The sequence below is a fragment of the Brienomyrus brachyistius genome, chromosome 11 (genome assembly GCF_023856365.1).
Source record: "Brienomyrus brachyistius isolate T26 chromosome 11, BBRACH_0.4, whole genome shotgun sequence".
NCBI classification, from domain to species: domain Eukaryota; kingdom Metazoa; phylum Chordata; class Actinopteri; order Osteoglossiformes; family Mormyridae; genus Brienomyrus; species Brienomyrus brachyistius.
The window spans coordinates 6,695,324-6,720,545 of record NC_064543.1 but is presented as its reverse complement, the minus strand read 5'-3'; the positions used below and the strand labels follow the sequence as shown (position 1 = coordinate 6,720,545).

Genomic DNA, 25,222 nt, shown 5'->3' with positions numbered 1-25,222 from the left:
ACGATGTTGGGGATTCTCATTAGCCCATTTCACCCTGATCCTGGATTCGTGAATTGACCTTTCCAGGAATTTTCCAGATTCAGTCGATAAAGCTGCCTTTCTTTCTGCAATATGACCCAGCAGCAGACCGTTTTCCTTCCTCTGATATATGTCAGGTGTCTAAAACATTTTTTAATCTGTCTAGATGAAATTGCTGCCTTCACTCTTGAAAACGCATATCATTCCATCGTACTTGTTCTCAGATGAAGGCTGGAGCCGATTTGGTAAAAAGGAAAAGGTTGTTACGGGTCTGAGTGCCTGGCTGAGAAACAGCCAGTCCGTCACCTTGTTGGAAAACTTGATCGACCCTTGTTGATAAATTATGAAGTGGGGATCCTCATTTTTCATCACTGGTTCCTCTTACATCGCCCGTTGTCATAACAATGACCAGCAGCTACGAGGTACATTCACCCCTTTCCTAAAACACAAGGTACATTGTGTCACTAGGACACTTTAAATATTTTGAACCAAATGTCAGCCCATTAATGAAACTATTAATAAAAAAATCTTTGTTAAAAGTGAAAGGAAAAGAGAATTTCTTTATATCCTTTAGGGATGTGAGAATAAGCCTGTGGAGTGAAGGAACGTCCTGGTTCCGCTCGGTGTCAGTGTCGCTGGGTACAGTTAACCTGTAGCGCTAATCAGTGTGGGCAAGGTTCTGAAAACTGCAGAAAATGTTATACTCTTAAAATGTGTTACATATTAAGAGTTTGTATGGAGGGGGGTATATATATACACAGTACTGTGCAAAAGTCTTTGGCAGTCAAAAGAAATGTTTAAAGCTATTTGTCTGGTCTAGGTCAGGGGTGAACAGGTGATATGAGTCAGGTATGCTCTCCTACTTGGAATGTAACAGTGGTCATTTGCTCAGAACAAAATAAAACACAATTTGACATTAGAACGTATTCAAATTAAGAGTAGCTCAATAAAAACCAGTAAATATTTCTTCTGTTGGATGGCTAGAAGAATGCCGGCACCATTCCCAAACCTCTCCTCATGGAACCCCCAGTCATCCCATGTATTTATAAAATTTCACCAACCGGGCTCGTTTAATTTAAGTCAATGAAATATTGATTAGCTGTACGAGTTGTGCAGTTTTGAAACGGCTAAGCTGACACTCTGACAGGCATAATAACATAGTTTTACACCAACATAAAGATCATTTAAACATTTTTGCCTGTCTAAGACTTTTGCACAATGCTGCATTTTGGTATTCACATCCACTGACACCGAAGTGGGCTTCCTTTATGACGTTGTCAGCACTGTCAGTGACACATACTGACAGGAAGAGCGCAGCTCTGAAACAGGATACTGGGCTTAGGGCTGTTCAGGGGAAACAGGGTCTGTTACCCAGAAGGGAAGAACATTACATCACAGTGTTGGTGGAAGGCATGTGGGAGGGATGGGGATCCTTTAGCAGGAAATGGGCGAAACCTTGACAGAAATTATTATTCAGGCGCTTTGTACCCTGAAGGAAGCATCTCCCGATAGCACAGCCTATTGGCTTCCTGTTGTGAAGTGACAGATTTAGTTTGACCAGATGTGGACAGGAAGGGAAAGGTGACCCAGGATTACTGGAAGATTCCTTTCGGAATCTGCGGTCAGCTGTGGTAAATCTTTCCCTGTGCGCTAGCAGACAGCGAAGCCCCTCACGTCTGAACGCAAAGCGGCCTGAGTTTTCATTCAGGACGAAAAGGCTTTGCAGACACAGTGACCCTTGGCTTGCCACCTGACAGGATCGCTTAACCTTTACGCTCGTTACATGGTTGGCCTAATGAGCCTTCACGCCTGAGCTTGATTTCGATTCATCCCCCCGTTTGTCAGCAAAGGATGCACTATTTTACCGAGGCTTTGTTTGTCGCCTCCGCTACTCACGCCTGGAGGTCGGCCTGCATGGCTGAGATACGGCATAGGGAATCTAAACAGGAACAGGGGTCAGCCTGGAAATGGTACTGAGATTACCACGGCTCACCATACCAGTCTGTCGTGCGGAGTGGTCATCTGGTTTAATGGTGGGCATCTAGAAGCACCAGCATTCAATAAAAGCAGCTTAATAGCCGGTTAGAAGCAGTGTAGACTTTTTTCCAAGTCGAATTAATTGGCCAAACTCGTCTTCCAGATCCTTTGTATATCACACGTCAGAACCTGTTTCGTAAGCATTCCTTTGGCTCATTGTGTCTAGAACAATCAGATTGTTTTAAATACAATGTAAACAAATATCTCAACTTCCCATTCAAGCACTTCATTTTAAAAATGCACAGAGTTTACTATAGGATTTTCCTTGGGGTTAACCCTTTTTGTCATGTCCTGCTGACAAAACCAAGACTGGGTGCTCCAAGTGTCGCATGCTGCTGTACCAGTGAAAGCTCAACAGTGAATATTTGGATCTTTGGTGAGTTTCTTTGAAAAGACTCAATTCGTATTCAAGAGTCACATGGGCGTCATATCTTACTGGCTGCCACCATAGTTGGACACCATTCATTATTTATTAGATTTTAGTTTCAGTCATGGAGCAGTATTCTATCTAGGGTGTACCCTGTGCTCTCTGGGGTAGGCTACAGACTCATAGGACTATGCATTAGATAAGTAGGTATGAAAAATGCCTGAATGGGTGGAAGGATGTTTGAATCTATTCTCAGGAGCAGTATTTCCCAACCCCGTCCTCAGGAAGCCCCAGACAGCCCACATGTTTGCTCCTTCCTACCTCACAACACACCATTACTAGGTATTTGGAGTTTTTGATTGGCTGGGGGCTAGGAGGAAAATGTGGACTGTCTGGGGCTCCCCTAGGATTGGATTGGGATATACTGCTCCTAAGAATACTCACTGCACTTAGAGTACCATCAATGTTTTCTTTGCAGTACTTAATATACACATTATTTTTAAACACTGCCATCAACAGCCCAATTGTCTGTAAATTTCTAAACATATTCATACTACTATACATCCGTCTATCCATTCATTCCTTTTTCGTGTTATTGGAATGCAGGCACAGTGAGATGTCACTCCACCACAGTGCGATAACATTATCAATGAAATAGCCAAATCAGTCTTATTCAGAGGGTCAGTAGACAAGAGTATATCATTTGAAAAATACACAAATGGAAGCAGCAAATATGAGAAACAACATTTTTAATATTTGAAATAAATACTCCAATACATGCATGAACAAAACACATTAGAAAGACTAGTAAATCTGGTAAATAGTGTGAAACACTGACAGCAGCGTTTATCTGGTAAATTTCACACATGGATCAGAACGCTGGGCATGGCGGTCCCGCCCCCACCTCATTTACACAGCTCAATTACTTCCATGGATCACCGTGTCATAGGTCAAACGAGTGAGGCTACATCCATCTGAAACTGAGGTAAACTTTTCAGGGTTTAATTCCTTATTCCGGCGAAAAAAGGAAAGGGTGGGAGGATCGACAACAGATTTTCACCAGGGTCACTGGGCTGTTTTTGTAAAGGATTCAATCACAACCAGTGTGAGAACACCTCAAGTCTGCCGACCGCCCCAAGGCGACCTGGGAAAGGGACGGACCCAGTCTCTTTGGCATACGGGATTGCAGTTAGGAAGGAGAGGGTGCTTACGCTCAGAAGGGTTCAATTCACAGAATGGGAGTTGACTGGCGGCAGAGTCCGTGGGGAAGACCGTTCCCTTAGTGCCTGCGAGAGAAGATTGCAGCCATCCGATACGGCAGATGCCGAGTTCCGCAGGCGCTCCCGGTAGTCAGCCATCTTGGTGCTGTTTTCTGGAAGCTGGGAAATGTCCCTGAGGCCTTGGGTCAGGTGGACACAGGCAGAAACGACACTCATGGCACCGCCGAGCACAGCTGTCATCACCGCCTTGCCCTCAGGGCTCACGCAGGCCGGCCGGCCCAGGAACTGCGGTTCCGTGGCGAAGCCGACCAAGGCGTGCACGGCCTGTACCAGCGGCCCGCTGAAGAGCACGCAGCGGTTCCTCGTCAGCTCACTGGGCGACGTCTTCACCTCCTTCACGCAGGCCAGCAGTGCCGTGGCGCTCGTGCTCATGCACTTGACGCCCAGCTTAAACTGCTCTTTGGCGAAGCGGTCCTTGGACCTCTCACTGGCCTGAACCGAGGCATCGGTCAGCGTCTTCAGGTTTCTGGAGATGCTCTGCGACACTTCCAGGAGGAGCTGGGGAGTCAACTCGGCCAGGGCTGTGACCCGGAGCACGCTACAGCTCTGCTCCACTTCGTGTCGGCAGCGTGTCACCTTGTAGCGGTCCACTAGGCCCGGAAGGGCAGGTTGGGAGCCTAGCATCTCCACGGCAGCCAGGTAGGCAGCGTGGGCAGAGCACTCAGTCAGTGAGACCACTAGGTCTCCCATCTCCAGGAGACGGTCCCCCACCTCGGCAAAGCGGCCCATATTTAGCTGGCTCTGTATGTCATGTGTCAGGATGGACAGCTCCTTGGTGCGGGCGATAACCGTGTCCCGGCATTGCTCAAAGGTCTCAGCCACGGAGAGCCCCTCGCTGGTGAGGACAGGCCTTGTCTCACTGGACAGCAGCAGCAGGTCGGCCACCAGCTGCATCTTGCCCTTACATGAGTCGGAAACAGACGACAACCTTCTCCTCAGCTGGGAGCTAACGCTCAGGGAGCTGCAACTCTCACTGCCAGACCTGCCCGAGCCCCCACTGGCCATAGTAGGGTGCTCAGTCAGAGATTCTGGGGTTTCTACAAAGATTAATTTTGACGTTCACTCCACAGCCAGTACCTTAGGACATTTTCATTCAGTTAAATGGTGCTACCTTGCCTGCCAAAAACTGAATCTAAAAAAGCAGTAATCTCTTTAGAATACAGTTGTACACCATGCTACACATTTGAACCCTTGAAATCGTCCCGTGGCATTGATTTTTAACACAAGCTAATTAAACAAGTGAGATGTATTATAATATTTCAAAGTCAATAAGCTTGTTTGCCACAAGTGGGATTTCCCAAGAAAAGGCAAAGCTCATCTGAGTCGTGGAGGGGATGCTTAAGATTTCTATTTTGTAAGTCACTCTTTTACAGTTAGGAAACGTTTTGTCAAACAGTTATAACAGGATGTAACTAAAATAAATCCCTTTAGCTAATACCATTTATCTTGCTACAAATTAATTTACTTCTAGACAGGGTACATGTACTTGTTTGAATGCCCTTAGCTGCCCCCCTAAAACAACCACTTAGCTCCTATTTACTAAACAGAACTGGGCAGTTCAACTTGTATTAATCAGATGTAGTAATATCCTCGGTATAATGGTCTGAACAGTAAGAAAAAATACAGTGCCTCTAGAATGCCTTAATTCGGGCAAATTAATTTGACAAAAATATTTTAGAACTATTATCTGGTGGACAAATATATATATACTGTAAAAAGTCTCTTGGAATTGCTCCTAAAAGGGTTTTGGTTTAAAAATGACAGTCCTTCGCGTTGCCTCCTTGCCTGCTGCATCAGAGACACCTGCTCCGAGACTTGCCGGCGGGGTTAATCCGTGCGGCCCGGGGAGGGGGCGGCCCGCTTCGTGCCCCTCGATCCCCGGCCACCAGCGGAGCTCCGATCGGCCGCGCCTTTCCCCACGTCGTCATCCCAGCGACCTGGCCGGGCAGCAGGGTGCCCCGTGGCCCTTCGGCCTCTTCTTCTTCGCGCACGGCCTCGCATGCATATCTGGCGTCCTCAGCAGAAAGCGAGCCGCCGGCTTTCGCTTTTGATATCCATCTTACGGCCGCATCGCCGTCGTCCCCGCTGCAATCTCCCTGTCCCCCGCTCTCCCGTCCTCCCTTCAGGGCAGAAGTCGTGTTCCGCTCGCTCGGGAGCGCCCCGGCCGCATCTCCCCGTATCAGGAAGAAGAGGAGGGTGTGGCCGGCGGACGGGAGCGTTCGGTCCGCCAGGCGCCGCTCAACTTTCGGTCGCAATAAAAATTCGGCTCAGATCCGCTCGGCTTCCGCTTCTCGGGGTCTGTACTCCGGTGCGCAAGCTGCTGTCCCGCTGCTGATGCTCAGGTCGCCCGGGTCCCGCCGCGGGCTAATCTCCGTGCCACCGTTCGCCCCTTCCCGAGGCCCCGACGTGGGTGCACTCGCAGCACCGGCTGCAGGAACAAAAAAGTTATCAATTTTTAAAGCACCAAAGCAAGGCTCCTAAATGAGTCGGCCGCCCGCCTTCTGTCCCTCTCCAGGATTTTTTCCCCACAAACGGGTCAGTTTAAACAGCATGCGCCGAGTGCCGGTGTGTCATGCGGCTTCCCTTGTTCAAAGTTTGCCTTCCCACTCCCGGAGACTCGTCTCTAAGCTCTCGCTGAGCGCCGCCGCGGCCTCGGCGCAACTTTTAATTATGTGTTGCTTGTACCCGCTTTCGCCGTAAATCCGAATTCACGGCGCACGGCGCAAACACGCGTCAGATCTGTTCTGTCGGTCGTAAATAATACGCGTCCCGACGCCGGCTTTGTTCACTGCACCGCGCGCAGAAGTTACGGCTGGTTTCATGGTGTCCGAGAGAATTTTAAGGCCCGGTGTCGGCGGTCACATTGCGATGACGTAACCGAGCTGTAAAAGCGATACCAAATTAATGCAGCTTCACGGTGGAGGTCATCATTTTTTAATTTCATAATCTTACCAGCTGTAGTTACACTTACATATTTAATAGGATGCATTGGGTTTTTACGATAAAGGATCCGATAATACTTTACCGTTAGTGTATATCTCATGTAAAAGTATTTTTTCCCCTGGAATTATGTTTTACGAGGATAGCGACCGTATTTTATTCTGGATAGCTGCTTATTTCAAATTTTGGCGCTGTTACATTTGCCTTTGTAATTATATGTTCTGGGATGTTTATGTAATATTGCACTAATATGCGCATTAGTCCCACAATAATCGAGATATTGATGCTTTACTTGTTCGAAATATGTAATATGCAAACATATTTGCATAGTAATGCACCTTACATTTTATTATTATAGTTTATCGCATGATTTAAGTGTGCAGTTTTCATGTACAGAACTGACTGCATATTCTACGGCCGCAGTATATTTACAAATGCAAATTACTGATATATTTGGAAAATAAAATCCACCCTCCCGCCAGTGGTTACACGTCTCACTAGACTGAGATCCACAGTAAAACCCTGGGCGGTGTAACTTGAGTCTACGCCTTCTGCGGCGAGCATGACGTCACTACACAAAGCTGCTCCGATCGCTGCGCTCAAAGAACGCTGGGGATGCGAACTGACCAATCGGGAACCAGCAGGAGGTGGGAACGATTTCTTTGCCACGCCCACTGTAGGCGTCTGTCAACCGTACCGATTTGTCGGGATCCTGTACTTTTCATAGTGCGAAACTGAACAAGGAAAAAGGTATAAATTTATATGAATGGCTGGAAATGCAAAAAATCGAATTCCATACATAGAAAAAACATCATGTTCATTGCTACTTTATCAATTAAGTTAATCTGTAACATGATCATGGTGTGTGACAGTAGTATTTAAATATAATACTCCGAAATTGTGGCAATCTAACGAAGATAAAATCAGTGTAAGAATGGGCTACTCGTCTTAAGTCAGTTGATGACGGGGGATCCATAATGATTATCTTATTTTACAGAAGTGCTTCGATATAAGTTAAAGTAACAAAAGGTCATCGAAATTGTCGGGTCCCATCCCAAGGTTAATGCTTTACTGTAACGAAGCGCTACTCTCACCACAAGCTGTGCATTGTCCGTCTCACAGCTGCGAAGGCGCCGTGCCATTAGGTGGGGCGTCCTGTGAGGAAATCGCTCTTTCTGTTTTCTTTAAACACACGTGACGACAAGAAGCATTCAGCTGCGGAGCGGCTCGGACGGACGCTGCGAAATCCGCAGCGAAGTCGGCGGCTCGTTTCGCTTTCGATGTTGCGACTGTACATCGCAGGAGTCGGAATGAAATCACGCACTAATAACCGCTTTTCACATTTTTGTGTCGTAGGCTTTAAGAAAGTACAAGTACTCAGTCCCATTCGACATTCTTACACCACACTTAAACGGGATATTCTGGAAAGTAGTCATGCTTACTGACTGTCTACATGGCCAAAGCCATTCGTATCACCAAACTTATGTTTTGGCAAAAATGCAGTTGTAGGCCTTGAGTTTAAGAATGCGAGGCAACGACGAGTTGGGCCGAGTTCAATGTATTGTATAAATGCTTAATTTTGTATTCCTGTTTAAAAAAACCGGAATACAAAATTAAACATTACCATGCATTGTTAACTGTAATGTTGTTAGGTATTATGGTAATCATAAAGCCTATATAATGTATATAAATGTTTTTGTGTGCTCTTATTTAGAGTTTAATGCATCGTCCATCTCCCAGGTAATTTCTCGCACAGGGTTGAGGGGGCGGAGCTGCAGAAAATCCCAGGCAACAAGGAAAATCCCACACAAATATGAGGAAAACACACACACTCACAGCAGGGGTGCGATTTCAGGTAAGACGCAACAGTGCTGGCCACCACGCCGCCCCACCACCTGTTTAACATATTGTGTACATTAAACATTTATGCTGTAACAAGGTGTTCATTTCTCTGTCGGCCTGAATTTGTATCATTTTTCCATGACTAACTTCACGTCCAAGCAGGTTCTTACATTTTCCTGTACCAGAGTGATCAGCCCTGCTTTTCTTTCGGCCACAAACGGCATCGTTACGTCAATGCAAGCCTCTGGCTTTGCCATTGTTATTTTTAAGGTATTGTGTGCATTTCAGTTACTGATGGTCGTTGACGTAAATGAGACATTTCAGAGATTATCGCCTTAATCTAAACCCTAACGGCTTCGCTTGATTTATATGTTAAGTTGCATGAACTTTGAACTCGACTCCAAGGCCAAATTTGTCGTGTGCCGTGCCTCATTGTTGGAAAATGATGGGCAGCTTCCTTGTTTTGTTTCGGGAGGGGCCCAAGATGACACATGGGTGTATTAAAAATAAAACTGCTGTATGACTGAGGCTTTCACGCTTCTCATCACACTCTCCGCCTGCAGTGCTGTGTGAAACTCTGCTCAAGTCGGTCTCCCCACACATTACATAGGTGCCCGTTCATCCTCCAACCGCTGCAGCCACACAAGGACGTGGGATAACATATATAAGTATTTCTCTACTTCTGCTGACTCGCATGTATGCATTAAAATGACTAAAATCAAGCAGAACTACAAATGCATGTCTGATAGCGATTAAACTGTGTAATTGTAGTCTGACAGGTACGATAACCAGCTATACCAGTGAAATACTACTGAGTTTAATGTTGTGGCTCTTACTGGTGTGTGTAACCTATCTGGACTTGACTGATCCAGTTTACAGAGGGACAATAATTTGCTTCTATTTAACAGATGACCAGCAGTTTTCTCTTAAAAAAAAGCTTTAAATGGAATTTTAGGTGCAACATTTGTCTGGTCACTTCAGAACAGACGTGCCCAGAAAGACTGATATTCTGCAGGAGTGATCGCGACGGTGTATGTTGGTGACACACTGTGTCCATTAAATGCAGAAAGGGGATTTGATCCAAGTGCGAAATGCAGGGATCGCTAAGCCCAGGAAATGCTGCCATGTTCTTGCTGGTTGGAAAAGCAGCCTACAAATGGAAACTAGGTTGGGATATTTTGGATGGAAACAGATGAAGCTTCCTTAGAGGTCATTGGGTGCTGGAAAGGAGCCTCCTGCCAGCTACATGTGCCACAATCTTTAGATTTAATTCAGCTCGGTAGTCGATAATTTTTCCTTAATATTGATAATTTATACTATTTTGTACATTTACCTGTACTGAGCCTTATCATCTATGTAAAGTATGGTTCTCTCTTTTTCCCCTGTCTCTCCCAGCTTGGAGAAGGTCATAGTTCTTTCCAGCATCTTGTTTTCTGGTGTGTTCTGTCGCTCTAACACTGAAACAGCTATTTTGTTTTGGTTCCTTTCCACCAGTTTCTCAAATCCATCTCAACTCCAGTAACTAAATAAAGCCCCAATCGTGTTCTTGCCACCTCCGCATTCTTCTAAATTACTACTGTCCTTAGTATAGAACATAACAGTTACAACTTTAATTCCATGTTATCCTGGTAGTAAATTAGAGGTGTCGCACAGCATTATGTCAGAGATGCATATTTTCCCGTATGGCCGATACTGGCCGATTACTGGGGTCTATTTTTGCTCATTTTGTGTTGTGCTTTTGTAGAAGGCTGGATCTATTGATGAAGAAAACATCCCACTGGACAGGGTCCCTCACTGCACCAGTGATCTTCTCTAAAATTAGACCAGAGTGCCCAGGAGACAACCCAGAGATGGCAAAGAAAGGGAGACATTCGTTGAAAATCTGCTTGAGATGGAGACTGAGGAGACCGACGTATTTCCAGTGAGCTGCAGTGCGTGAGCTGGTGTACGTGTGAACGTCCTGCAGACCGTGAAAACAAACTCTCAGGGTTCGGCGCAATCTTTTCTTTGCACGCGTGTAGAAGATCATCAGAAACATGGCGGTAATTTGAAATGTTGATTCAGGAAGTTGTTGTCATGGCGAACTGAAGGCGAAGTCTGCTTTCCCACACAGCGGGACCGCCGTGTGCCTCAGTCACGCCATTTTCGCTCTAGGTGGTGGGAACCGCGATGGGAGATGAAAGACTTCCTGTTGGCGTGGGATCGTTGTGCAGGTGTCACCGCCCAGCCAGGTGTTCCTCAGCAAGGCCGCGGAGAAGTGCAGTGGTATGAGTAACAGAGAAAACCGACAGAGATAACTAGTCAGTTATGTACTTTATGCACTTTATGTAGATACTGAGAACCATATATCACTTTATTTCTTTACTATTATTACTATTACTTGTATTCTGATTATTTTATTTAATTTTTTGTTCTATGTGTTTAATTTCTGGTTCTGTGTCTGTGCAGCACTGCTCTGCGTGCCTCAAACTGCCCCTCAGGGACAATTAAAGTTTTTTGATTTGATTTGATTTGATTTGATTTGTCCGTAAGAAAACAAAGGAGAATTAATGAAAGCTGGGTGAACCGTAAATGTATATACCAGTGTTTCCCAACCCAGTCCTCCGGGTCCCCAGACAGTCCCTGTTTTTGTTTCTTCCCAGGTCCTGGTTGGGAGCTGATAGGGAGCAAAAATGTGGTTTGTCTGGTAGGGAGCTGGGAGGATCACAAACGTGGACCAACTGCGGCAGTTCAGTCAATAAAAATGCAATAATAATGCAAGGAAAGGTGAGATTGCAGGTAGGTTTATAAACTCTTTATTAATGGTCTTTGATCTGAAGACTTTCTCCGTATCTGTGCATGACTGCAGCCGGCATCCGCTTTCCTGAACTGCTTGTCCTTTGAGGGTTGTGCTGATGTGGAGCTTGCCTGCGCGGGACAGGGTGACAGGTAGGTGTGCGCAGTGCACGATTTGGAGTGCGTTTAAGATCCAAGGAGAAAATCAGGGGGAGAGTAGGATGGACGCCGTCGGGGGCAGAAGCAGGCCTGATCCTGGGTGGAGAGTCGAGCACCTCATGACAGTGTCCAGGTGCGAGACGGAAAGACCCTCCCATCCTGTTTACCGTGTTCAGAACCGGCCGTTTGACCCTATGATGACTCTCCGTAGGAATCCAACAGCAGATAAAATCCCCCCCCTTTCTGTTACTCTGTCTTGTCAAAGCCACCGACTGGAAGCCGAGATTTTAGTAAACACAAGTTGGGGGGGGGCTCCTGGCGCTGGGTCTTCCCTTCCTGCCGTCAGACACTCTGTTCCCCTTCAGCTGATTAAAATCTCATCCAGGGATGTATCTGGCCTTGCGATTGATGTCTTGCGGCTCCTCACTGGTGTGTTTCTGCTCTACTTGTCTAACCTCAGAGTTTTGTTTCCTCTCTTACAGTATAAAGTTCACTTTATGGTGGTTTAGCCTACTTTAAGATTTCCTTGGCTAATTTGTGTGTGTGTGTATAAGTTCATGTTATCTTAATGGAGTCCTAAGATATAAGAATACATCGAGAAGAGAGTCTTTCAGAAAATAGAATTCTAAGCATCCCCCTTTAATTTACATTTGTCGTTTATCATGTCACGTTAAATACTGAATGACTTTATTATGTTGTCGGCCCACTGCTGAACGTTTAAAGCTGTACGAACCGTGGAGCTGAAGATAAGTAGCAGTGTGTTTACTGCAGCTACAAATGCGACGACCCAAGTGATTCATTGACTTGATTGAAAAAAAAAACCCAAAAAAACAACCTTTACTGGCGTATTGAAACAGCGGCGTTGCACCACGTACCGCTTGGCTGTATGAAATCCCTCGCTAGTGACAAATCTTGCAAAATAGTACGAGTCCCCTAACGTTGACCTCCTAACGCGCACGTTTACACGCAGTATGTGTGTAAATTTTGCTTTCGAAGGCTTGGCTGCGTGTCCACGGCCTGGCTGAAGTGCTGTACTTATCTTCGCTCTGTTTTCCAAGCTTCAGGTCATCTGTGGGTAATTGTGTCTCTCGAACGCTGTATTCCCACATTTCAGAGTTATCATCCAACCAGTGACTGATTTATGCCCGAAAATACCAGGAGAGGCAAGCAATCATCCTAGAAATGCCCAGTCACACGTTGGTACACAGTGATTAAATGAAACCAGTACAGCTCTCATATCGAGGGCCAGAACTGCTCATCTCCGTCCTACATGTGACCCATATGTTGTGGTATTTTGTTTACACTGAAGCATGCACGCACGCGCACACACACACACACACACACACACACACACATATATAATCTTTACATATATATCTCTGTTCTTCTAGGTTTAGCATCAGATGCTGTCGCTCCCACTGGCCTCACATAATCCGATTGGTTGTCTGCCACAGCTTCTCCGGACGAGGGGGGGTGTGGTGATCATGTGCGGCGTGCTGATTGGAGGCAGCGGCGGCCGTCATCCTCGTCAGACGACGCCTAACTGCGATCTGCCCCCGTACTGGAGACAAAAGGGACAGAGAGAGTCGCATAAAGGTTAGGACACAGTCCAGGTGTGGATTTTTGGATGTGAAACACGAGTCGTTAGTGTGAGCTGGTCATCACTGTATCACATCTCTCATGAGGGTCGTAATCATATAGACCCCATAGTCTCTCAAGTCACCATCTGGTGACGAACAGAGCCACATGTCACCTTCTGTGCTCTCCTTTAACAGCCCAGCGCGGCCCAGATCCGGATCCTGCATCCAAACGTGATGGTGATGTTAAACTTAGAAAAACAATGACCTGCTGGTTGAGGTACAGGATCATGCTGGGGCGGGGAGGGGGTCTTTAGGGGCCTCTCTCCATGCCAGCAAGGGGGTCTGGCCCATTACATTTTGGTGAATGACATTATGATTCCATAAAATATTCTTGGATTAAATGTCCGCGAGTGACATTACCAGCACATTAAATATTCATTAAATTTTTGTGAATGACATTACCATTTAGAGCCGTCATTCTCAGTCTTACTCACGGGAAGCCTTCTGCTTGAATACTAATTAAATTACAGGCAGAATGCTGTGGAGAGGGAATATACCCCTGTTCTGGAGACATTATTTCAGGGCTAATATTTCGCCCTTTAACATTGTCTTTGCAATGGGATGTAAGAATTAGTGAAATCTGGGTGAGCCGTAAATGATTAAACCAGTGTTTCCCAACCCAGTCCTCAGGGTCCCTCAGAAGGCCCACATCTCCACTCCCTTCCAGCTTCCTAACACTGGAGTGGCACTCAAGAAGATGCAGAAGATGTTTACTTTAAATAATTCATTTTTTCTAGCTGTTCCATTCATGTTTTGTGGTTTTAAGAAAATCACCGAAAATTGCGCATTGCACCACATGGCATGCAAAAAGTACGTGGCGGATCGAACAACCCAGGACAGATTCTTAAGATTTCTGTTTGTGCACCAGAGGGCAGAGTTCCTAAAGGATGACGGGTCACACCTATGATGCAGCGAGACCGCTGGACGACAACACAGGAGAATGGGACACCAACTGGTTCCAGATCAGTTATGCGCAGGTTGGAACACTCCTCCTCTTCTGCTTAAGCTGGCAAAACATTTAGGTGTCGATTCCTTCTTCGTAGTGATACTTAGTCTATGTTGACCCCCGAGTTAACAGCCTGACTTGTTGAAGTTTAGATCACAGTGGAGTATGAGACCATTTTCGGAGAAACACTTTAATAAAGAAGTCATTAACTACAGTGTATTAACAAAATAATACAATGATAAAAATCAATGCCATTTTTTTCTACAAAGAATTTTAATCAAAAGTGATAGTGACTGACATATTTATGTCCCAAGTCATAAAGCATTAAAATTATTTTACAACCATTTACTGCTGGTAAATACACACTATAATAATACATACAATGAAATGTACATGAGTCTTAAAGGGATTTGTTTTTAAATCCTTCGTTGAAACAGGACAGAAACGCCGCAAATACTTTACAACTCAAAAGATGTCCCTTTAAATCTGTTCATTTATGTCTGTACAATAAATAATTATAAAATATATCTCTGTTATGAATTTGTTGGGTTTTTTTTTTAGAAACATATGTAACATACAAAACACTAACCGCTATAATTTCCGAAAAAAGACCAGCTATTTCGGCAAAGGGAAATGAGATTCCTGATTCTTGCCAAACTGCAGATAAGACGGTGAAATCCTTTAGTAGGCCAATGTTACCCTGGGAATTTGTCAGATCGGTTTGGTTCATCTTTGATCAAAATGACCTCAAGAATTATGTCTGAAATAAGATTTTTACAGTTTACAACATATACAAATGGTCCACAGAATCCGATATGAAAGTTATGAAAAATGTCACACTATTACAGGAGAAATCCCACGCAGCATAAAATAATTGTGGTCCAAGAAGGGGACCAAGGTTAACACCACTGAGCAGGACGACACAAGGAATGTTCTCGTCTTCGGTCGGGTACATTCAATGAACGTTACGGTTGAATCACTCACGTCCACATTGTCACGTTGTATATCACGAGCAACCGCCATGGAAGCTAGGCGACACTAATGCATGCTGGGTATGTTCTCACGTTCAGTAGTCCTGTTTTGTGCACCCTGCAGGTTTTCACGCTGTTCTCTTAGGTCACGGTGATAGTGGGGATGAGATTGCAGAGAAACACCTCTCTCTACATTCCTCAGCTCCCAACAACACCACTGTTGACCCCCCGCCCCCCCCCCCCCCCCCCCCCCCCGCAGTTTCATAGCTTCACCTTCTTCACCACGGGGATGGGCATGACTTGATGGATTTTGGCCTTGTCTTCATCCGTGACCAGTTTTACCCAGTCGGGCTTGTAGTTGCCTTTAAAGCCGACAAACGCCAGTTTATCTGGAACAAGAGAAGCGGGAAGCCAGTTACGCCACTGCATATTGATTTCAGAGAAATGGCCAGGAGCACTGCATAATAAACAGCAATGCACAGTGGGGCTTTCAGTGTGTATAAATGGTGGAATTTATACACAAAATAAAGAATGCAAGCTGCTGCTCAGGCTTGGGCCAGAATAGACACTTAAAAATGGTGACTGTTGCTGTCAGCAGTCATAGCACCTGCAGTTCAGACTTGGTAATCCACCTGAAGCTAAGCAGGTTTGGGCCTGGCCAGTACTTGGATGGGAGACCAGCTAAGAAAGCTGGGATGCTGCTGGTTGGGGTGTTGGTATGGCCAGCAGGGGGAGCCCATGCTGTGGTCTGTGTGAATCCCAGTGCAATGATGGGGACGCTGCACTGTAAAAATGGTGTCGGCCTTCGGATGAGACATAAAACTGAGGCAAAATTGGTGGCTGCTCTCACCCAAAGCACTTCACAGAAGCAATAGGGAGTCACTTCAACCAGCACCAGCATGTAGCTCCCACCTGGATGATATGATGACAGCCATCCTGCAGCCAGGAGCCCAATATGTGACTGGCTGCAGCGATGTGCACTGCTCACATCACATAGTGCTACATAGTGGTGCTGGTTGAAGTGACTCCCCGCTTTCCACAGGAAAGCATCAAGAAATGGAAGAGAAAGTATGTTTTAAAAGTTAAAAAAAAAACACTGCATTTCTTTCCTACAAAGGATATTTGGATAGAGGCATGGTGGTACACTGGGACCTGGGTTCGAGTCTGCTGTGTCCTCAGGGCGTGTGGAGTTTGCATGTTTCCCCCCTGTGTTGTCATAGGGTTTCCACCAGATGCTCTAATTGGAGTCACTGAATAGTGTGTGTGTGTGTGAATGTGTCCTGCAGTGGGGTTGGTGCCACATCGTGGCTGTTCCCTGCCTTGCATCCATAACCTCTGGTTCTCTGGTTCCCCCCAGAAAAGGTTACGTGGTTACAGGCGATGGATGGATAAATTAGAGAGCCCCCTGCTGGTTCCCTTAATCATTACAGTACTCTGACAGCTGATGTTTTATTATTAATAACTGATTTTAAAAATGCACTAAGCATCCATCCATCTATCTTCTGTAACCGCTTATCCTTTTCAGACTCACAGGGGGGTCCAGAGCCTATCCTGGGGGGGGGGCTATGGAAGGGAACAACCCAGGATGGGGTGCCAACCCATCTCAGTGCACACACACTCACATGCACAACTAGGGGCAATTTGGTTTCTCCAGTTAGCCTCAGCATGACATGGGGAGAATATGCAAGGTCCACACAGCTGGAGCCTTGGTGAAGACTGGGCCCCAGAGGTGAGCGGCATCAGCGCTCACTGTGCTGCCGTGCTAAAGTCCTGTGGAGGCACATCAACAGGCAGGTGGCGAGTTACATCACACAGACTCCGATAACATTCATGCTGAACGTTACCTTTCAATTTGACATTCTTCTCTGCTCCAAGCTGCTGAAGGATTTTGGTCCAAGGTCCTTTGGTGACGAGACGACCTTTGGAGGTAATCATCACTATGGACCTAAGAAAACACAAAGACACGCAAACACCGATGTCAGTTTAACGAAGGTATGCATCTTCAGAGACGGGCTCCATGTTGGACCTTAAACAGAATTTGCTCCTACAGGGACTCTGCGTCACTCCAGTAGGGGGGTGCAAGGTGAGAGAGCCCAACCAGTCACAAATACATCCACCATTTTCCGTAACCGCTCGTGTTATTCAGGGTCGCGGGGGGTCCGGAGCCCATCCCAGAAGCTACAGGTGCAAGGCAGGGAACAACCCAGGATGGGGGGCCAGCCCATCGCAGGGCACACTCACACACCATCCACGCACACATGCACACCTACGGGAAATGTGGCAAGTCCAATTAGCCTCAACATGTCTTTGGACTGTGGGGGGAAACCGGAGGAAACCCCACCATGACACGGGGAGAACATGCAAACTCCACACACATGGAGCTATGGCGGAGACTCGAACCCGGGTGTGAGGCAGCAGTGCCAACCACCGTGCCGCCTTAGTCACAGATCCAGATAAATAAAATTTGTAAAAAAGTTTTTTTAAAGTTCATACATTATTAATAAATTATTATGATACAATCATCTAACACAAGTCATAATTCCAAGTACAGACACTCCTCTACTTACGAATGAGATACGCTCTGAACGGCCGTTCGTAACTTGAAATGTTGGTAAGTCGCTATTCAACATCATTTTAAGGGTCTACGCAAGTACAAAGACCTAGGATGCTGGGAGTATGTATGCTATGCTGCTGCATGGTAGGAGTAGCGGCCAGAAGTCGTACTAGGCGGAATCGGCGCGCAGAAAAAAAACTGATGTTGCGGGCAGGGAACGGGAGCCCAACGAACACGATTTGGACTTACAGTCCTCTTCGTTCATATGTCTGAAAGTTCGTAAGTTAAACGTTCGTAAGTAGAGGAGCGTCTGTATAACTCTGAATGTAATTCGACTGAACTTTTGTTCAAACAGCACCGCCAGTAAAACCATCCATCCATCATCTCCCGCTTAATCCGGAGTCGGGTCGCGGGGGCAGCAGCCTCAGCAGGGAGGCCCAGACTTCCCTCTCCCCGGCCACTTCGTCCAGCTCCTCTGGGGGGATCCCGAGGCGTTCCCAGGCCAGCCGAGAGACATAGTCTCTCCAGCGTGTCCTGGGTCTTCCCCGGGGTCTCCTCCCAGTGGGACATGCCCGGAATACCTCCCCAGGGAGGCGTCCCGGAGGCATCCTGATCAGATGCCCGAGCCACCTCATCTGGCTCCTCTCGATGCGGAGGAGCAGCGGCTCTACTCTGAGTCCCTCCCGAATGACTGAGCTCCTCACCCTATCTCTAAGGGAGAGCCCAGCCACCCTGCGGAGGAAACTCATTTCGGCCGCTTGCACCCGCGATCTCGTTCTTTCGGTCACTACCCAAAGCTCATGACCATAGGTGAGGGTAGGAACGTAGATCGACTGGAAAATCGAGAGCTTCGCCTTTTGGCTCAGCTCTCTCTTCACCATGACAGACCGATGCAGCGCCCGCATGACTGCTGACGCCGCACCGATCCGCCTGTCGACCTCCCGTTCCATCGTTCCCCCACTCGTGACCAAGATCCCGAGATACTTAAACTCCTCCACTTGGGGGAGGACCCCATCCCCAACCTGGAGAGAGCACTCTACCCTTTTCCGGCTGAGAACCATGGTCTCGGATTTGGAGGTGCTGATTCTCAGTAAAACCGCCTATGCTTATTAACACATCAGGGTCCTGCCACTTGCCAGGGAGGGTTTGGGCTCAGCGTGCACTTCATGAAAACGCTACATCGACTGGCTGATGTAAAGCGTGTGACGGTGACCCTTACTCGTCCTTGAGGCCCGACACGTAGCTCTCGATCTGCGCAGGGATGCCCAGTAGGAGAGAATTCCTGAAGCTTTTCTTGTCCAGCACGTTGCCACGGTGACCATCGATGACCGTCAGCTGTACGCCTTCCGCGGGTTGGTACATCTTCTTCCCGTTCACCTGCAGGAACACGGCACAGCCTACGTCACGCCGCCTTCACCCCGAAACGGTGACCCTATGGAGCCGCCCTCAGTGGGGTCACGGGCTCACCGGAGCGGCCCGGATTAATGCCACTCAGCGCATCGCGTACCTCCGCATAGGCAGAGTCCTCCTTGATATGGAAGAAGCGAGTGTTGAACGACTCCAATCTGACTTCCAGGAAGTGTTCTGTCACTTTGTTCTGGAAACGCAGAAAGACTCAGACAGCTCTGCACAAACCAGGTTACCCAACTATAAATCCTGGACTAACATAAATACAGGGATTAATTATGAGAAACATGTGTTGAGTTTAAACACGAGCCAGGTGTTGCTATTATGAAGCTTGGAGCCATTTGCAGGAAATTTATGACGTCGAACTGACCCTCATTTGAAGACGGTGGCAACTCTTAAAAGCCAGCTGCCTCAGAGAGGAGCCAAAGGCGGCGGCAACGAAATCCATCGCGTGGAAATCGGAGATGTGGATGCGGCATGAACAAAAGCGCATCGGGAAGGTGCCCTACCTGCGACGCGAGGGACAGCTTCCTGGGAAGCGGCACGTCCACGACGGGCATCTCGGCGTACTTGGGGTAGGCCTGGGCCACGCAGTCGCTGGGGCCGCTGCCCTTCGGTATGACGGCCTTGATTTTTACACGCTCACAGCCCTTCAGAGAGCAGAAGGCAAAGTCCTCCTTGTCGTTGTGGGCTTTGACTTTCAGGAAGAGGAGTCTGGGGGAGGGAAAGGATGGGGGCAGCCATACTGATTATTAATATGTAAATAAACACACTTCATCTCCCGCCGTCCACCCATCCATCATCTAACTGGTTATTCTGATCAGGGTCCATGGAGGGTGGGGGGGGGGGGTGATGGCAGCCCAGTGCAGGCAGTGACTTACATCCTGAAGGGGTATAACACACATCTGTATTCACACCTTTATGGGGTCCAGCCATTCATTTCTATGGGCAAAATGCTAATCCCACCCAAGACCCAAATCCCAACCAAGACCCTAATCCCAACCAGCCCTAACAATAAATAACCAGACAAAATACAAAGCATTTGGCATGTTGAGTTTTTTGAGCATAATATACTCATGACCCACCCGCATGCACACACAGAGCCAAACACAAAGCCGGGGGGGGGGGGGGGGGGGGGGGGGGGGGCTGAACCCCGAACCCTGAAGAAATGAAGTCACAGTGCTACTTTGTAATGCTAGTTGGAATGTGGATGGATGGAATTTAATTTTTCCCCAGACGGCATGGGGGGGCTGGGAAATTACCTCTAACTATGAATTACCATAACAGAGAGTACTTTTAATTTCCCAATTTCTGGCAGAAGTGGGACGCAGGCCTACCCAGTGTCTTCCTCCCAGTAATAGTAGCCGCGGTTCTGGTGAGAGTGCTCCACTTTGTTCCTCTGCAGGGTCCTGAGGAAGACGCCCGTCTTCCTGGTCTGTTTGGTCAGGCGATTGTGAATATCAGAGATGATGGTGAACGTGGTCCCTCTGGGATAGCAGAAACCCACATTGATCCAGTCGTCCCTATGTAAAAAAAAAAAAAAAAAGACATATTAACCCCAGTTCAGCAAATCAAAGGTCACTGCAATTATGTTATCCCTGCACAGTGTCAGCGTAAAGCAATTCACCCAAGTGAACAGCAGGTGGAGCCAAAGTACCAGTGGGGGAAAAAAAACTGCATCGGGGTCACTGAGGACTCCAAAAACGAAGCCAAATCTGCAGCCGTGAACCGTAAATAACACGTCTGGAATGTACGTATAACATCTCTGTACAATAAACTTAAAGAATGTCGAAATAAAGGACTCGCTCCCTTCAGCACACTGAGCGAGGAGCTCAGCAGCCCGCGGGAATCAGAAGCAGGCGGACAACCCAGAGCGGGGCGATGAGAAGCACCGCCGCCGAGCAGCGAAAGCTAAACACGGCAAGGCGGCGTGTCACCAGACATCTGAGCTACGCTATAAACATTCTTCCAGAAGGAAGCCGTAAGAGACCCACAGGAATCAGAAACATTCACTCCCGCGAGCTGGACTAGGCCGCGGACTGACCTGCTGAAGTTAATGAGCCACACAGTGACCTCGGCAGGGGCGGCCCCACTCCAGTGCACCGTGTAGCCCTTCCCCAGCATCACCACGGGCTGGTACTGCTGGTAATGGTTCTTCTTCCCAAGGGCCCCCTCCAGGACCAGAGGATGATCTGGATACTCGTCCTTGATCATCATCATGCTCAGGTTGGCCGGGTCTCGCGTCTGGATATATACCTGGGGGGGGGGGGTGGGGGTAGGGTACACAAGGAGGACGTAGTAAGAAGACCCGTAAGAGGTCCGGGGAGGGGGAGGGTCTCCCCCCTGAGTCTTCATCGACCATCCAGGAAGCATGCTGAGGGTATTCCTGACCTGAGCATAATGCCCACTGCATATGGCCGCCCGCCAATCGGGCACGTCGATGCAGTCTGGGTGGCGCAGGAGCCAGTTGTCCTCCTTCACCAGGAAGGCGCCCGGGTACTCGCTGACCGAGCCGTCTATGTCGTGAAAGACGGTGGTCTTGTCGCCATCCAGCTGCATCTTGTTGAACCAGGGGCCGGGTTCCCCAAAGAAAACCCGCGACGTGATCTGATTGGACGGGAGGGGGGCACGTGGACCTTTACTAGGAATTCCCTCCTTCATGTTGGCGTGCCAGCCAACGCGGTGGCCAGTCGGCCAGCTTACCGGGACGTTGTCGAAGGTGATGTCGCTGACATTGTTGTTGGGGCAGCTCTGCCAGGAGTTGTTGAGGCGGAAGCCCAGCGCGCTGGTGTGGCGGCCCTCCAGGGCCACGTACTTGCGAAAGGTGCAGTTCTGCACGGTGATGGGCCCGTCGTAGATCTGCATGCCGCGGATGGGGAAATCCCTGCCGGGCAAGAAGAGATGCGGCATCATTCCTGTAGCTGAAGCTGCACGATCCCACACGTAGGGGGCGCTGTGCGGCTTGGAAGGTTTGGACTGTGCAAATATGTCGCCCTTTTAGTTGAGGGAACATCTGAGAGACCCCGGTACTATAAGCTGATTAGTACCAGCAGAATAGAGATCAGTACCATGAAGGCACTCTGATTGGCCGGTCCATATCGACAAGCGTAGTATTAGCTAAACGTCCAGTACCTGATGATGTGACACTGCTAGTGCACTGAACCATGGGACATGGGAATGGGAGGTAAGAAAGGGGACTAAACACAAGAGGAAGAAGAAGACAAAACTCAGCTTTGGTATCATCACAAGGAAAACAGAATATAAAGCCTTTAGACTGGTGAAGCTACTTCCCTCCCTGTAAGTTGCAAACTACATCGCCCTCTGGTGGCAGATGACAGCAGTGTGTGCTGAGTGGGGAGGATCCTAGCATACATGTCCGCCAGTCACTCACACTCCTCTGGGGAGGGTCCTGCCAGTCAGATCCGGGCCTCCGGGCCCCCAGTACCGGCTGTCCGGCTCAGACGTCCCTCTGTTCTCGCTCTCCCCCACAAACAGGGAGTTCCTCACCTCCTGTCGCGAGCCGTCATCGTCGGGGAAGGTCCCCCCACTGCACACAGAGAATGCACTGTCCTCACACTGGAAGCCAGGTCCCGCTTTCCCATTGTGTTCCATGTTGCTTGGCTCTTTCTGACAGATACCCCATATAAGGAGTTTTTCAATTAAGAGAGGTTTGGGGGAAGCCATCTCCAGAGCAGCCCCCCCCGTCAGTCTGATGGCGACAGTGATTGGCTGTCTTACCTTGCAAGCGTCAGGCCAATTCCATTATCAGCAAATCTAAGGAGATAAAGACCTTTGTTAAGAGTGTACAGATTCATTCAGTCAGAAGCACTTCAAACAGCATCGTTAGATGCTCGGGGCTCTGAAAGTGAGAAAAACGTCTCTTTTTCCCTCCGTGACCTGACAGGGCTTTCGATCGCACCATCAGCGGCTGGGAGGGGCACGGCACTCACTGGCAGTCATCTAACCAGACGTCTCCTCCACGCAGCCAGGCCCCGTGGTCCTGGTTCTTGTAAGCAATGAAGTGGTGGATCAGGGCAGGAACGCGGGGCTTAAAGGGATCCGAGTCCTGGTGCGGCCCATACCTGTAAGCACAGAGATGCTGGACTGAGGGGTGCAGCCCTCCAGCACAGGCCATACACAGGCCACACACAGGCCACACACAGGCCAGGCACATACAGGCACCATCATGGCCAGCCAGTCTAATTAGCAATTTAATGTCAGCAACCAGGAGCTGAGGCTCAGCAGCACCCCCACCCACTGGACCTTCTGAGCCCTGGCACAGCTTCACAGGCTGCTCCTGCTAGGCTGCAGCATACGCCAGTTTTCCGGCTGTTCTTAAACCCAAACCGACCTCAGCACAGGGAGAGGGTACACTGGCTCAGGCGGGAGGGTAATCAGTGTAACTGAGTATTTTAGTAGTCAGGTGGAAGGAACAGCTGTAGATAGACCCCCGCCCACCAGGAACCAACCTGGGGTCCCCAGGCAATGAGGTCGTCATAGAGACGGGGGCCGTAAAGGAATGCTCACCTGGCCCCTACCAGCGAGAGGAAGGGCCTCTTGTCCTTGGCGTTGGCTTCTGTCGTTTTCACTCCGTTGTCCAGCATCAGCCCGGCCTGAAGCATCACATTAGCTTTAATTACAGTCCATTTATGTCCAACGTAAAATGAAACACATTCACAAAACTGAAGTCAAATCAATTTCCATCAGGACTGTGTGCCGAGTCAAATCCATTTACACCAAAGCGCTTTGCTTGTCAGACTTAAAGGTAACATCACAGTTTTATTCGTAAAATCTCAGTGGCTGCTGTCCTCAGTAACTCCACCGCTAAAGACGTACCACACCAATCAGCTTTCCTATATTGGCCCCGCCCACCTAGTCCCCCCCCCCACCAGCCCCGCCCTCACCCTGAAATTGGAGTGTGCGCGGTTGTTCTGAAAGAGTCCCATGGGGGTGTGCTCTGTGCGGCCCGGCGAGTACATGCCCTCCGAGGGCCCGGTGGCAACATGGTGGAAGATGAACCAGAAGCCGGTCTCCTGTAGAGACAACCCAAGATGGAAGGCGATGCGGGGCGTGGTCAACCGGAGGGGGAGACTAAGAGCCCCAAGCAAGAAGAGGACGTGTCTGCTCACCTCGGAGCCTGCTGCCGCACAGTTGATTAAGTTGTTGTTGGGATTAGCGATCCAGAAGGTGGACGTGGCACTGCAAGGAGAAACACTGCTACTGAGTGGCTCATCCGGGATCATATATAAACACTAGTTTCCATACAGGAAAGAAGTACAAATGGCTTACAAGACATTAAACGAAAGAAACACACACCTATGTAAGCTGTACGTATGTTTTATACTTGCATGACCTTTTTGATGGTCCCATTTAATGTCTAGCGATGGGCAGAAGGGCTCTTTGTACGTGTCACACGTTCGACACTTTGCAGTTCTCTATACTGCCCTCTAGTGGCGGCCTTGGCCTGACACACTTTGTTGCACTCCGTCCCACTGATACACGCGGGTGTTTGCTGAAGCTAGACGCCTGGCTGGACAAACTCATTTCAGACCTGCCTATGTGTGGCAGGATAAGCCGCTTTGCGGTAATGAAGGGGGACTATCGGGCCAACCCAGTAATTATCAGGTCAAGTTTGTGATGGCGACCACAGCCATTACACGCGGCCCCCCGCCCCAGCCAGCTGTCAGGACACACACAAAAAAAAACAATCAGGAAATCTGATTCTGTTTACCTTGACGCCGGCCCCTGGAAATCTATTATTTCCAAGAGCAGAAGAACTTAATTCTGATGATATTATAGAGTAAGCACAAAGCCATGAAACTATTTGCTGCTTGGCAGGTTTGGCCTGAACCGCGTATCACAAAGAAACCACAAAGCCTAAAATATGACTCAAAACAGCTGTAGGAAACCGAGGAGAAGAATCTTTTCTCTGAAAACGATTGTTTTTAATTCCCCAGTTCCCTCTGTGGTTATTTTCCTCGAGGATCTTTGTGGACTGGGCAGGCGATTCCATAACTACCTGCTTTTTTTAAGCAGAAATGTCATCCTTTGTACAGACTGCTGCCCGCTCTCTTTCTCGAATTCAGCTAAATGCCGGCACATTCATTCAGAGTTTAGGGCTGACTGAAGTTCTGCCAAACTGAACGGCATAAATCGCAGCTTGATGACTTTATTTTTTATTGTGAACAATTCATGGCAACGCCAACAGAGGATCTGCCTTCACAAAAATGCTTGAATATCACAAACAAAAACAGCCCTGCTTAAAATTAAGCTTTGGGAGAGAAAG

At 48.2% G+C, this 25,222-nt stretch overlaps 2 protein-coding genes across 2 annotated transcripts in view; both read right to left on the bottom strand.

Moving 5' to 3' along the window:
- Positions 1–3,154: 3,154 nt before the first annotated feature.
- On the bottom strand, positions 3,155–6,565 carry tlnrd1 (talin rod domain containing 1). Its single transcript, XM_048969487.1, has one exon. It carries the CDS (start codon positions 4,705–4,707, stop codon positions 3,646–3,648), a length of 1,062 nt encoding a protein of 353 aa, XP_048825444.1. The 5' UTR covers positions 4,708–6,565; the 3' UTR covers positions 3,155–3,645.
- A 7,688-nt stretch (positions 6,566–14,253) lies between these two features.
- The window catches only part of LOC125704141 (cell migration-inducing and hyaluronan-binding protein-like), a 57,559-nt gene continuing 46,590 nt past the window's right edge, over positions 14,254–25,222 (bottom strand). The window contains exons 16-30 of the mRNA XM_048969478.1: positions 24,066–24,135; positions 23,841–23,969; positions 23,464–23,549; positions 22,887–23,018; positions 22,675–22,710; positions 22,328–22,483; positions 21,640–21,820; positions 21,328–21,543; positions 20,981–21,192; positions 20,274–20,459; positions 19,446–19,650; positions 19,037–19,126; positions 18,749–18,906; positions 16,820–16,920; positions 14,254–15,364 (exon numbers count right to left, since the gene is read on the bottom strand). Coding sequence (XP_048825435.1) covers positions 15,237–15,364; positions 16,820–16,920; positions 18,749–18,906; positions 19,037–19,126; positions 19,446–19,650; positions 20,274–20,459; positions 20,981–21,192; positions 21,328–21,543; positions 21,640–21,820; positions 22,328–22,483; positions 22,675–22,710; positions 22,887–23,018; positions 23,464–23,549; positions 23,841–23,969; positions 24,066–24,135 — 2,086 coding nt within the window. The 3' untranslated portion in view covers positions 14,254–15,236. The remainder of the gene's footprint in view (positions 15,365–16,819; positions 16,921–18,748; positions 18,907–19,036; positions 19,127–19,445; positions 19,651–20,273; positions 20,460–20,980; positions 21,193–21,327; positions 21,544–21,639; positions 21,821–22,327; positions 22,484–22,674; positions 22,711–22,886; positions 23,019–23,463; positions 23,550–23,840; positions 23,970–24,065; positions 24,136–25,222) is intronic.

Excerpts from the sequence above, each read along its gene's own strand:
- tlnrd1 (XM_048969487.1), bottom strand. The coding sequence starts at position 4,707 with ATGGCCAGTGGGGGCTCGGGCAGGTCTGGCAGTGAGAGTTGCAGCTCC.